Source organism: Myotis davidii, unplaced genomic scaffold, assembly GCF_000327345.1.
Source record: "Myotis davidii unplaced genomic scaffold, ASM32734v1 scaffold544, whole genome shotgun sequence".
Taxonomy (NCBI): Eukaryota; Metazoa; Chordata; class Mammalia; order Chiroptera; family Vespertilionidae; genus Myotis; species Myotis davidii.
Genome location: NW_006297018.1, coordinates 1,408,718 through 1,422,378, shown reverse-complemented (window position 1 = coordinate 1,422,378; position 13,661 = coordinate 1,408,718). Strand labels below are relative to the sequence as shown.

At 44.4% G+C, this 13,661-nt stretch overlaps 1 protein-coding gene across 3 annotated transcripts in view; it reads right to left on the bottom strand.

Annotated features, from left to right (window-relative positions):
* Positions 1–13,661, bottom strand: part of SFMBT2 (Scm-like with four mbt domains 2) — a 183,959-nt gene that overhangs the window by 24,731 nt on the left and 145,567 nt on the right. For all 3 annotated transcript variants that reach the window (XM_015569734.1, XM_015569736.1, XM_015569735.1), the window contains 2 exons: positions 12,173–12,243; positions 9,522–9,661 (listed from right to left, as the gene is read on the bottom strand). In XM_015569734.1, the coding sequence (XP_015425220.1) occupies positions 9,522–9,661; positions 12,173–12,243 (211 nt within the window). The remainder of the gene's footprint in view (positions 1–9,521; positions 9,662–12,172; positions 12,244–13,661) is intronic.

The window sequence follows — 13,661 nt, the reverse complement described above, 5'->3', positions numbered from 1 at the left end:
GACATAATTCACGCAGGAGCAATGCCTCGCTCGACTTCTTGGAGTTCACGAATTGTTTGTTGAGAACATACTTCTATGCAGAAGCCCCCACATTGTGTTATACAGCAGAAAGGCAATAACCTTCGTATTGGATAGATCCCAGATCAAATCCCAGTTCCATCCCTTAGAAGCTGTGAGTCCTTAGGCAAGATGCCTGATTACATTTCCCCCTGTGTACAATGGGGGCACTGCCCTTTATCTGGTTCATAATGAAGGGGGTCAGAATACGCCACCTCAAAAGATGCCACTTGGACATTGGATTACTTTGCAGTGAAGGCGAGTGAGAAACAGCAGACGCTGCCCTCCGCATTCAGCCAGGAGCAGAGCTTCAACTTCCCCCTGTGAAGGCGTCGGCCTCCTCTCTGCCATACCAGAAAGAGAACAACCCTCCTCACTGGGGAAAGAAAGATGGCACAGAGATGACTCTGCACAAACAAACCTTAGGAGAAGAGCCCTTATCTTCCAACTGTTTACCCTGCAAATCCACCTTCCCGCAATACTACCCCTAGGAGCCCCAACCCCTTCTCCTGTGCTTATCACTCTCCATAATTTACAGCCTTTTGTTAAAATGGTATGGAGAAATCTTTCCCTTCTTTTTTGTGAGGCCTGTGTGCATTCAAAATAAACCCTTACTCTGTCTTTTGTCAGTTTCATTTGCAGGCCCCAGCTGCTGAATTTAAGAGGAAAAGATTTTCCTTTTCTACAACAGGGGTATTTTGAGAAATAAAGGAGGGAGTAATTTTGCATAGCAAAATATTTAAAGGTAGCCCTCTTCCTAACAGCAATGCAGCCCTCGCATCAACATCAACCCATACACTAAACTCTCCTGTGCTCTTGGCCTCTCTCTCCCCATTGGCCCGTACTGGTATTTGCCTTGCACCTTTGCAAAATACAGTGGGGCCTTGACTTACAAGTTTAATTCATTCCGAGACCTAGCTCGTTAAGGAGCTCGTTAACTCAAATTACTCTATCAACTCAATGCAAAATATCGGCGGAGAGACAGCTGGTATCTCAAAAAACTCGTTAGTCGGGAGACTCGTAAGTCAAGGCCCCACTGTAACTTGCCTTAGAAGCTCCTTGACTTTCTTTTTACTGCTTCCTTTTCAGAACTAAACATCTCATAAAAATAATTTATACTTCAAATTACTCACCGTCAGTTCAATTCTCAACCTACCCAAATACAGTTTCCTCTCTAGCCACTACACAGAAATGCTTTGGGAAAGGGCCCCAGTGACCTAACACAGTGATCGGCAAACTGCGGCCCCTTGAGTGTGGCTCTTCCACAAAATACTACGTGTGGGTGCACACATACAGTGCGATTGAAACTTCTTGGCCACACTCAAGGGGCCAAAGAGCCGCATGTGGCTAGCGAGCCGCCGTTTGCCGACCACTGACCTAACGTTAAATCCAGTGAGCGCTTCCATCTTTCTGGAGCTGGCAGCAGGCTCCCAGTGCAATCCACTCTCGGTCCTACAAGGCTGCTTTGCTCTTCTCCTTCTGCTCCATCAGCCTCAGGGTTTGTTCAGAAAATAGTGAGTGGGTCAGGGTACGGGGAAGAGGCGCGGAATAACTAGAGGGAGGACTAGACAAAGAGGAGGAAAGAGCGTAAATGCTCTTAGCAGGGGAAGGAGCAAGCTGCAGCAGTGTTTGGTACACAGGCCCCACTCAGTGAGCGTCAGCTGCCTTCTCCCGCTCCTCCCCATTCATGTATTATTTCAGCACTCAAAATACTATGAAAATCGATGGGATTTTTTTCCTGTTCACCTCATGAAATTAGGCTAACCCATGATTTCCTTTCATATTTGCTCTTGTGAAAACTTTCTCCCCCCAAAAACAAAAATTACTCAGATAATTTTCAACCTCAACTGTATCCCATGCTTAAATTATAACTATGTTGAAAGTGCAGGGAATCCCTTAATATAGACAAATTATATCTGTAAGTGTCAAAATTAGAAAATACTTCAGAATGCAAGTATGGCTCCCACAGCCTGGGTCCAGCTGGTTTAGTGGGAAGATGACAGATTGAAGGTATGCAATGTGTTGAATTCTAGTGGCCGGGGGAGAGGTGTGCCTGGGGTAGACTTTTAGAGACAGACGGTCCACAGGACACGTGAAGGAGACTATCTGCTCTGATGAAAAGGAGTTTGGCCCCCGCATCACGTGTTCACCATTTCAACAGACCTTTCTGCTTTGCAGTCTGTCCCAGGACCATGGTTATAATAAGTACCTGTTTACAAACTCAGGACCATCAAAAGCCCTCAAGGCCTAAAACAGCGGTTCTCAACCTGTGGGTCACGACCCCTTTGGCAGTCAAACGACCCTTTCACAAGGGTCGCCTAAGACCATCCTGCATATCAGATATTTACATTACAATTCATAACAGTAGCAACATTACAGTTAAGAAGTAGCAACGAAAATAATTTTATGGTTGGGTCACAACATGAGGAACTGTATTTAAAGGGCCAGAAGGTTGAGAACCACTGGCCTACAAGGTTTCTTCTTTTCAACCTCAAAATCAGATGGAACAGAGCTAACTTTATGAATACATTTTTAAAGTCAAATGATAACTTTTTTTAACTTAATAAGCACCACTTTACCAATAGGATTTTGCTCATGAATGGGATCTTATGTGGAAAATTCAAAAGGAATAAAATGAGTTAAGATTCAGACTTCAACAGCTGGCTTTGTCCACACAACGGGAGGCCCAGTGAGCACAGAGCAGGCAAGCTAAGTTGTTAGTGTTGGGACCAGGATGTTATTTAAGACCTGCCTCCTGGGCTAAGGAGTTCAAGCGTCAGCTGTACTTCTTTTAATAGAGTTCTGTCCAGCCTACCCTCCGCTCCCGAGGCCTACACTGCCTCCACCACGGTAAAGGCCATCAAACGCTGGAAATCAGGAAGACGCGCTCTGAGAGAAGACTGGACCCAGATAGTCTTCTCTTTCCTTTAGCCCAAACGTAACCTTCTAACGAAGCCAGGGAAAAGCGGGAAACGAACTTTGGCAAGAAGACAAGCCAAGGAACTCTTTCAAGTTATTGACCCTGGAAAGTGGGTGTTTTCACTCTGTCTCCACTACATCTAATAGACTCATGACAAATTATGTAATGATAACTGTTATGCTCATCTCTCCTTTTGTTATTAGTTGCAAAAACGCTTCTAATACCAGTAACAATCTGACATTTTACCAGGGGGAGAACTGCTTTGGCCAAACCGGCCTCCACCTTTATTTAGATTCGTAAACATTTGTGCTTTGCCAGCCTTCCCAAACACTCTCTAGAGCAGTGGTTCTCAACCTTCTGACCCTTTAAATACAGTTCCTCATGTTGTGACCCCACCATAAAATTATTTTCGTTGCTACTTCATAACTGTAATGTTGCTAATGCTATGAATCGTAATGTAAATATCTGATATGCAGGATGATCTTAGGCGACCCCTGTGAAAGGGTCGTTCGACCGACAAAGGGGTCGCAACCCACAGGTTGAGAACCGCTGCTCTAGAGCCTGCTGGTGCCTGCTAGTGTGTGTGTTAGAGCTTATCCCTCCCGGCGAGCTGGGTACATGTTTTTTAATGGGTTTATGTCCAGCATACACTTAAGACAGCAGCGACAATAACACAGAATTCAGGAGGCACGTCCACATCTTCGCTTTTGTTGACTGACAACCAGATGTCACCTGGGCGAGATGTTTCCTCTGCCATCAGAACCTGAAAAGTGTAAGTCCTTTCTCTGAGGCCATATTTCCTGCTGTCTCAACACCACCTTCTCTCAATTACATCAGTAAATACATGGATGCTTTGAAAAATAAACGCTATCTTCATTTTCGGTACATTATCATTTACACATAGTTGAGGTGACTTTGGATTTCTTACTTTCTGGGTTCCCACACAAAGCTCTAGTTTTTAAAAGCTGTGACAGGCAGCCCAGGACAAATGCTCACAGATACGTAATAAAGGAGAAAGTCAAACAAGTCATGGCAAACTCCCCAAATGTGGGAAATAAACACTTTAATCAAAACCAAGAGATGGAGGGAAATAGCTTAATGTGCTGGAAAAATTATCTACAAGCAACAACTGAAGCCAAATTTCACACTGCCAGGTCCCAATGAAAGCTTCCGAGTCTGGTGGCTTGGGGGTGGGCGGCGGTAACTTGCCCTCTCTGGGGCGCTCCCTCACTATTTGCAGGTCAGCATCTCTGGCTGAGGGTGGGGAGGGAAGGAAGGCCATGAGTTCCAAGGGTTCTGAGCAAATAGGACCCCGGCCTTGTGCAACCACAGGGTTTCTTTGGAACCTCCTGCTCCAAACACCTAGTTCACACGTCAGTGGAGCAGAGCAGAGTCAGTGCAGGGCCCCGAACGCTCACTAACGGCGGGTCTGTACCCTCGCTTTCTGCTTCAGATTCGTTCAGTCTCCTGTGATGTTGGAAATCATACTTCACCTGACTGGCTTCTGTGTAGTCATACTTCATGGAAGAATCCCAAAGTCAGAGATTAGCAGATGCCTGTGTTAGGCAAATTTCCTCCATCCCTGCGAGCCAGTAAAAAAAAAAAAAAAAGGCTCTGGGTCCTGAGCCATACAGAGCACACAAAACCCACTGACACAGCCACTGGAAATGAGACTGAGGGGACACAGAGAGGGGGACCCCTGTAAGAGTCATCTTTTCTATCCTCCATCTTATTGTCAAGGCAACAAACAGCACTGGGCTCCAGATTTAAAAGCCACCACGTCTACTGCTCCCACTGACCCGAGATAACACAGAACTGGGTGTTATTCTAATACAGCCGGGACAGGCTCTGCTGGTGTATTTGTGTTCATGTGGGCTTGTCACCAGGAGGCAGGCCTAGAGGCAAGGAGAGAAGATGGGGCCCCCTCCTGTCTGCAGGGGTTCTGTCCATTCTCCAAGGAAGAGCCCACATCTCTTGCTCACCATAACCCCTCAGCTTCTAGCACAGTGCCTGCCCGGCACATGGTTGTGACTCATGAATTTCTCCGGACACGAAGGAATGGATGGATAGATGGAGGATGGCTGATTCACTGCTGTGTTCCCAGGGCTCAGGGAACCTGAGATGGCTGCGGCTGAACACCTCGGGATTCAAAAGATTCTACAAAGATTGCGGGTAGACAAAAAGAACTATACATGGACCACAGTGGCAGCATGCAGTCCCCACCTCATTATTCCTGCACTTTCTGAAGCCACAGAAGCAGATTGAGAAGATCAGTGCTCAACGTTCTCCTTATTTCTGCAGCCACTTTTCCGCCAAGTTAGACTTATCACAACCTGTCCTCTTAATCATTCCTAAGACATTGCACCCCTTAACTAGGCTGTGTTGAAGAGTACCAAAGTGACTCTTCTAGATACGACAGCTAGAAAGACAGAAAGATAGAATAAATGATACCAAGATGATGGATGGATGGACATATGATAGAATAAAAGAACGACAGAAAGATAGATCAACAGATATGGTTGGATGGATGGTAGGGAGTCGGGTGAACCGAGTTGGGATTGTGTGGGTGCACACATGTTACCTGCATTTCACTCATCAGGAACAACATTCCCACCTTGGCAGAGCAGAAGCTCCGCCTATCTCACTTACTGTATCATGTCGCTCTATACCATAATATGCGGACTGACCCTGATGTTAGGTGGAGTGCACAGGTCTCCAGTCAGCGTCTCTGGCCCTCTCAACCAGGGGGGCAGAAGTCAGCCCTTCAGAAGTTCCCCTGAGTGTTTGGGGCTCGAGTCGCTTTCTCCGAAGCCTTCTTTTAAGCAGCAGAAGGAGGAGGAAAGCGAGCAGAACACCGGGTGCTCTATTTTTATCTTTCGTGGAGTGCACAACTTGTCGATTTTCCCATGATAGACGTTCATCCCTTACATGACTGACCCACGCTGCCAAAAAGCAGCGCATAAAATACAGGCCATTTCTGCTGCCGAGCTAGCACATCCCACAGCGACAGCCAGCTTCACACATCAAAGGGCAATGGGCAAAATGTGACAAAGGACTCTCAGAGATTCCCCTCTGGAAATGACAGGTTCCTCGTTTTTGCTAAAAACAGGTGACACACTGGCTTTAAATATCTTAAACCAAATAACATTTAGGAAAACCACGGATGTTCCCTAGTCTCTGTAACCTACCAGGGGCCTTTCCAGCTGTGCCTCCTTGACATCCACGGCCTTTAGAGACCCCACAATCCTTCCTAAACTGGTGTTGTCTTTCATTTCTACCAGGAGGACTGGGTCGCTGTTCTCCCGTTTCATCACGTGTCTATCAGAAGATGGCCTTTTCATGGAGGACACAGTGACATGAGTAAACACGTTACTCCATGTTCCACTCTCCCCTGTTCTGCCGCACTCAGGCTGGCTCGCTCACGTATGCTCTTTCACACACGGACACGGCACCCACCTCATCTTTCTGTACATGAAGGAAGGACCACAGACCTGGTGACTGCATAGAAAGTAAATTCCCCAACACCTTTGTGAATGGCCAACAAGAATGAGGCTAACAATCTCTGAGGAGGGGCACACTTGGGATACTAAAACCTCGTGAGTCTGCCCAGGGCCACATAGGCCTGTTGTCTCTGTGTATATTTGGGAGACCTTGGCATCCCTGGGGACAGGACAGTCCTGGCTGGTGATGATGAGGCTGAGCATACAGGTTTAATTTATGACACTGACCACCACTTACTGTCTGTACTCACAGGTCCCACCCTCCATGCAACAAGGTCCAGGGTCCCATAAAAACACCCCCGTCCCCGAGGGGGCATCAGCAGGCTCCTCCCCTGTCCCGGGGCGCCAGGCCTGCTTGTTCTGAGTCTCCTTATGTGGGATGACCGGACATGACTGGGCCACCTGCCGGCTCTGGCACCAGCTCCTTAGAGTCACCTACCCACCTGGGCAGCAACCTTGCTGGAACTGAGCCAGACACAGCTCTTAGCCCCTCAAACCCTCACTCAAGTCGAATGCTCAGCACGTTCACTGACCAGAGGTGAACAGAGACACACATTAATAATCACTTTTGCCAGAAACATCCTCCTCTCCGGGATACCGCCCTCTGAGTTCAGGACCCCTCTTCACAGTTCTCCACAGGCCGGCTCTGCGTCTAGACCCACAGACATTATCTGCTTCTAGCAGAGCAAACGGAGAGCAGGCACTATCACTTCACGTTTCCAAAGATATGAAAGTAGCCTGTAACTGCTAGCACCACCAATGACCTGAAAAAAGCAAATGCACTCTGTCTTCCTCCAATTACCTCATTCTCTGGGAATAAAATGAAATTTGAAACCACACAGAGGTTCTGGTGCTGAAGGGAGAGCATTAGCATAAATATTGGCTTGGCGGAACTTACATTTTTCTTGCGCTCCCAGAACTGAAGTGCTGGCTTTTTTTTTTTTTCCTCCCCTCCCTGCCTCATGCATTTTCTGAACATCAGCAGAAAACTAGTTTTGTCATCAGAAAACTACTCTGGCCTGGCTTTTAAATCTGGCTGCTGGCACCTATCGGAGAATTGATCAGGGATAACTACTTTTGACTTAAAAAATCATGTAGGAAAAGTAAAATAACCAACTGCTAAAGAGAGATGGAACCGAAGGCCATCTTGTTTGCTAACAGAGCCGGCAGGCAACCCAAGTGCTCGTTTTAATAACTGGGATGTGAGGTGTAAAGGGTGTTGCACCCGTCAGTTCACTGCATTGTCATCAGCTCCCGTGTTCAGTTCTGATCACTCACAGTGGAAACAGGCAGACAACCCGCTGTAGCAAGAATGCACTCAGCCCCAAAGCACTGGCAAACTGAAGAGTCAATTCTCGGTCCCGGAGTCTTACTTTATATCCTTACAGGTAATCCTGGTTTGAGTTCTTTGATTGAATCTAACATCTGTAGGGATCTACAGTCTGGGCCAATTGGAGTAAACCAGTGGTCCCACCTCCCATTTACCCACATACCTTTCAGAGGTATCCCTGAAAGATGAGATTTTTTTTTCCTTTTCTAAATATAACACTCTTTTAACCTATGAATTATCCCCAGTTTTAAGACCTACCCTATTCTCCAGCCACACATGACCACCTTCATTACCCAGACACAGCTTGAACTGCTACCTGTGGAGTCTCCCATGCTGTGCGTTCAAGGTTCTATTTACTTCAGCTGAGCCAGAGCAAGCGTCCCTTGGCATGTATTGTCACTTCCTCCCTGTGCTCCTGGAGTCTCTGTTGTGTGCTCTGTTGTGTATATCAAGCCCAGAGTCATGTCATCTCCTCAACAGAAGTTTGAGACCCAAACAAGCAAAGGGCAGATGATTGTCTGACCAACGACTTCATGCAGTGCCTGGCTCCTCAGAGTTGCCTATCCAACATTTGTTCAATGGATAAGGAATTGTTGTGCCCAAGGGATTAAAGCACATTCATCACGGTATAGTAGCAATAAAGAAGATATATGTGGTGTCCTTTTTCTTCAGAGAAAGCACTGATGTGTGTGAAAAATGCAGACAGTTCAAGAGCCGTTCGGAAATGGTTCCAAATTCCAGTCTGTGTCCAAACATTGTCCGGGGCTAAGCTATAAAAATGTAACCGAGCGAAACCTCCACCTGCAGGTTGTTTCCCAGAGGCAGGAAGAGAAATGGGAAATAATACCATCTAAGTCAGTGGTTCTCAACCTGGGGGTCAAACGGCCCTTTCACAGGGATCGCCTAAGACCATGGGAAAACACATATATAATTACATATTGTTTTTGTGATTAATCACTATGCTTTAATGATGTTCAATTTGTAACAATGAAAATACATCCTGCATATCAGATATTTACGTTGCGATTCATAACAGTAGCAACATTACAGTTATGAAGTAGCAACGAAAATAAATTTATGGTTGGGGGTCACCACAACATGAGGAACTGTATTAAAGGGTCGCGGCATTAGGAAGGTTGAGAACCACTGATCTAAGTGATGCACGGCCTGGGCTCTGTCTGGATGCAGCCGCAGCACAAACCTGATGCAAGCGCCCAGAGCCCATGGAAGCTTTCTTCAAGCACCTCCTCCTCCCTTGTGCTGTGAGGGAGGGAAAAAGCCGCCACTCCGGACCCGCCTGAGGAGTGTCCATTCTTAACCACACCCTCCACCGTCACAGGAAGCCCTTTCTTTTGCTCTTCCGGGCTACTTCCCTCTTCAGGGAAACCTTCACTCTCCAGCTCTGAACCCTCACACCACACACAACTGATCTTTCCTCTGTCTTCCCAAAGCTCTATTCAGACCTAGCGCAATGTTTCCCCTGACTCAGAGGGTGGTATGTACACCCCTCCCACTAGACTGTAGGACTATCCTAGGCAGAAACACTGTTTTCCAACTTTGTATGGCCAGCTTCCAGCCCGCAGGATTGAGAAAGGGGGTGCTTGGTCAGTGTCACCCGAATTGGTCCACATTTCCATTATCTCCTGCAGAAACTGCACCTACACCTTAAGCACCCTGTGGAGATAAGCCAAATTCAACTGCGAAAGCACTTTACCTCTTTCAGAACCAACACGCATTTGCCTGGTCCCACCGACTGAGGTAGCTCTGCGATCCTCCCCTTGTTTAGGTAAGGGCCTGAGAAGCACCTGTGATTGATGAAGAGCTGAGGACAGCAGTATTTCCCGTTGACAGAACCTGTGGGAAGAGCAACACAGCTAAGACTTTAGGAAGCAACAAAAAACTTGCTTAGTCCACTTGGTTGGCAAAATTACCCAGAGGCACACTGTGACTTAATATCAGAACGTTTTATAGACACAATACTGTCTTAGAAATCCTGATTGTTTTTCTAGCATATAAAATAAATTTTCTGTTTACCATGCAGTATTCAAGATACACATGAAATGCAAAAATTAAGACAATGATAACTAAGAGGGGAAAAAATCACATTGCATAGCTAAGTTCCCCTGTGTGTCCTATCCCAGAAATTCCTCTTAGAGGTAGCCACTACCCTGCATTGGTAGTTTGGTAGTTATCATTCCCATGCAAGTCTATAAATTCTACCACACACATATAGCACATATAGGTATGTGTGTAACAACAAACCATATATATATATATATTTAAAATACTCCATAAATGGTTTTCAGCAAAATTTGGTGGTTCAACATGAAGTTTTTGAGATCCACCCAAGTTGGTAAATAATTATCCAGAACATGTATTCATTGTTTTCACTTCATTTTTCATTATTCCATTGTAAGAATATATTACAATTGAGTTTTCCATTCTTTTATTGATGGACATTACGTCGCTTCCACTTTCTCAATGTCACCAACAGTGCTTTACTGAATACACTGTAAAAATCATCTGCGTACCTTTAGTTTTACTAGATACGGCCAGACTGTTCTCCCAATGACCGCCCAAATGGATCCTCGAATAAGCAGGGTAAGAGGGCCTTCTCTCCCCCCCAGGCCAACAGAGGCATTGCAGGGCTTCTTCATTTTGCCATTCTGATGGATGTGAAGTGTCCCTTACAAGGGCTTTGATTTCCATTTCCCTCACTGTTCTTTCAACTTAGAAAGTGAACCAGGCAAGTGATTGGTCTAGTTCAGTGGTCGGCAAACTCATTAGTCACAGAGCCAAATATCAACAGTACTGCTTCAAAATAGACTTGCCCAGGCCGAAAACCGACTTCTGCGCATGGGCCACGAAGTTTCTTTTTTTTAAAAAAAATATATTTTATTGATTTTTTTACAGAGAGAGAGGGAGAGGGATAGAGAGTTGGAAACATCGATGAGAGAGAAATATCCATCAGCTGCCTCCTGCACACCCCCCACTGGGGATTTGCCCACAACCAAGGTACATGCCCTTGACCGGAATCAAACCTGGGACCCTTCAGTCCGCAGGCTGACGCTCTATCCACTGAGCCAAACCGGTCAGGGCTGGGCCACGACGTTTCAATCGCACTGTACGTGCGCCCGCACATGGTATTTTGTGGAAGAGCCACACCCAAGGGGCCAAAGAGCCGCATGTGGCTCGCGAGCCGCAATTTGCCGACCATGGGTCTAGTTGTACTGGAGCTACCACGGGGAAAAGGAGAATTACTACACGGTAAGATGTCACTCCAAACTTCTTGATGCCTAAAAACACAGACTGCGGCTTCACTTTCAGCCAAGGACTCAGGCTCTGCCACTGCTGCTCCAAGCTAAGCTACACTCACAATGCCATTTCTGTAGAACAACTGTTATAGTTAAGATGGTAATTTAACAATCAAGGAGTTTTGTTCTCATGGGACTTCAACTAAAAAACAACAGGTAACAAGAGGGAGTAAAATAACAATTACAGACTCTGAATGAGTAGCAGACACAGTACTTTTAAAACCATTCTAAGTTTGAATGCTATACAGCAGGCTAAAAACTTTAGTCTACAACTTCATTACACGGGAATTTTTTGGCAGGATTACTCTGCCCAGACCTTTAGGAAAAAACCGTTTTAGTAAGTCTACTCATAAAACTGCTCTCTTTATGATAAAGATAACTTTAACTAATAGGGTTTTTCCACAGCATAAAGCTTTTAAACCTGGAATTCAGAGCAGGTTTCACTTTGACTAGAAAATAGAATTCTTAATCAAATATATTACTGAGTGTACCAACGTGTCTGTAATCAGATTTGTGGTCAAAGGCTAATTCACATTTGCGTTTCCAAAGATCACTGTAAGATATAGGACTTTACATATTAAAAACATATTATTCACAACCAGTTATTCAAACACAGGGGTTTTTAAAAAACGATTCAAAAGCCCGCAGGGATTTAAGTATAAACCACTACGGTAAAAATGCAAGTGAAACTGACATAAAATGTAAAAAGGGAATGTCCGATAATTATTACTTTCAACTCCTTTTGCTGCATGATTTTTCATGATACAGCCTTAAATGGGCTCATAATTTCTAATTAGCACATGGACCCTTTTCCTGTAGACCACGAGAACTGTCTAGAGCTACTGACCAAAAAGCAGAAAAGAAGAGGCACAAGGAATTTAACTTAGAAAAAAAACACACATTTTTATAACGTTATCCATTAATAAGCAGCAACAGAGTACAATAGGCTCAAAGCTGAAATATTCACATATTGACCTAAAAATATATTCATGTCTCCACTCAGAACAACAAATTGAAACGTGACAGAGAGCCCTAAAATGGGTTCATTTACCTGTGGTTTCCAGGTGAGGGAATAGACAATGGTCATGAGGTATTTTCTCAACAGGCACTGTGGATGTCAACCTGTTGATAAAGAAAACAAAACTCTCATGGGTGAACACTGTATGGAAAACCATTGCATTCCAAAGTCTTTTTACAACTTAAAGCGACTATTAGAGAAATCCAAGCTAGGAGTCTAGTAAGATAGGATGTGTGCATCTAGGAGCAACCTCACTAAGAATATACAAAAAGATGATTGAGATTGTGCTCAAATTCTTGTAATAAACCTAAGACACCTCACCCTTAAGTGGTCATCACTGATTAATGAGGTTCTTCTAGGTCACTCCTGGGCTTGTCTTTTGTTATAGAATTATAATAATGTCCTTAATGATATTTTAGACATGAAGAAACATCAACTTACACTGACTTTAATTAAAGTCAGATTTCTCTCTAATGTCTAATTGAAAACCACTTCTGCTGACCTTTGGTTTTGGGTGACTGTGTTTGTGTAGGTCATGGCCACACTGAGAACAAGACTTTCAAAGAAAACCTTTCAATGATGGTTCTTAAAATGTGCAGTAGGCTTATTCTAAGACAAAAGTCTACATTCTAGTTCAGGAAAAAGTTGCGGAATAAATACAAAGCGATGTAGCCTTAGGGGAAAAAAGAATGGGTTTCACAGGGTGTTTAGGTTGGCTGGGTAGAAAACACACTTGAAAAGCTACATAAAGTTGAAGTAAACCAATAGGAGAGATATAAGTTGGGTCGTCTATGGCACTGGTTCTCAAAGTGGGGGCCTCTAAACTGGAGGATCAGTGTGACCTGGGAACTTGTTAGACATGCTGAGTTGGGTGTTTTGGAGATGGGCGCCTAGCTGCCTGTGTTTGACGAACAGTCTGGTGACTGATGCAAAGAAAGGGTGAAACCCGCCGATCCACGGACTGCACATTTAGGAGTTGGGTATTCAAATATGGATTCAATGATGAAACCATTATTTTATTATTTATTCTCTATTTCAATGTTGGAGTCACATTATTAACTTGATACACTGTTTAGAAATGAATGTGCAAGAAATTCTGTTATCCACATTTCAATAACAATGCAGCTTTTATTCAATTTCATTTTATTTAAATTTAAACATGGAAAATGCGGTTTTTAATTTCATTTCCATCAGTAGATTAAGAAAACAGAAAGGCTTGGCAAGGGATATGTATGTTAGTATATTTTAGATATTTTCCAATATATAAAACTGTTACCCCCAGTTACAACTTTCCAAAAACATACTGCTGGCATCTGTACAGGATGCCCAAATACCCTTTTTCCTCATAAAATTTCAGCTGAAATGTGAGATAACCTATACTTATTCAATATAGGACCTACAAATTTTATACACAGAATCCAATTTAACTGTCCTAAAAACGCTGAGAAATAGGTATTTTACAATTGAGATGAAAAAATATTAAAGCAACTTGCAAAAGTACACCCAGTTGGGAGGTGGCCAA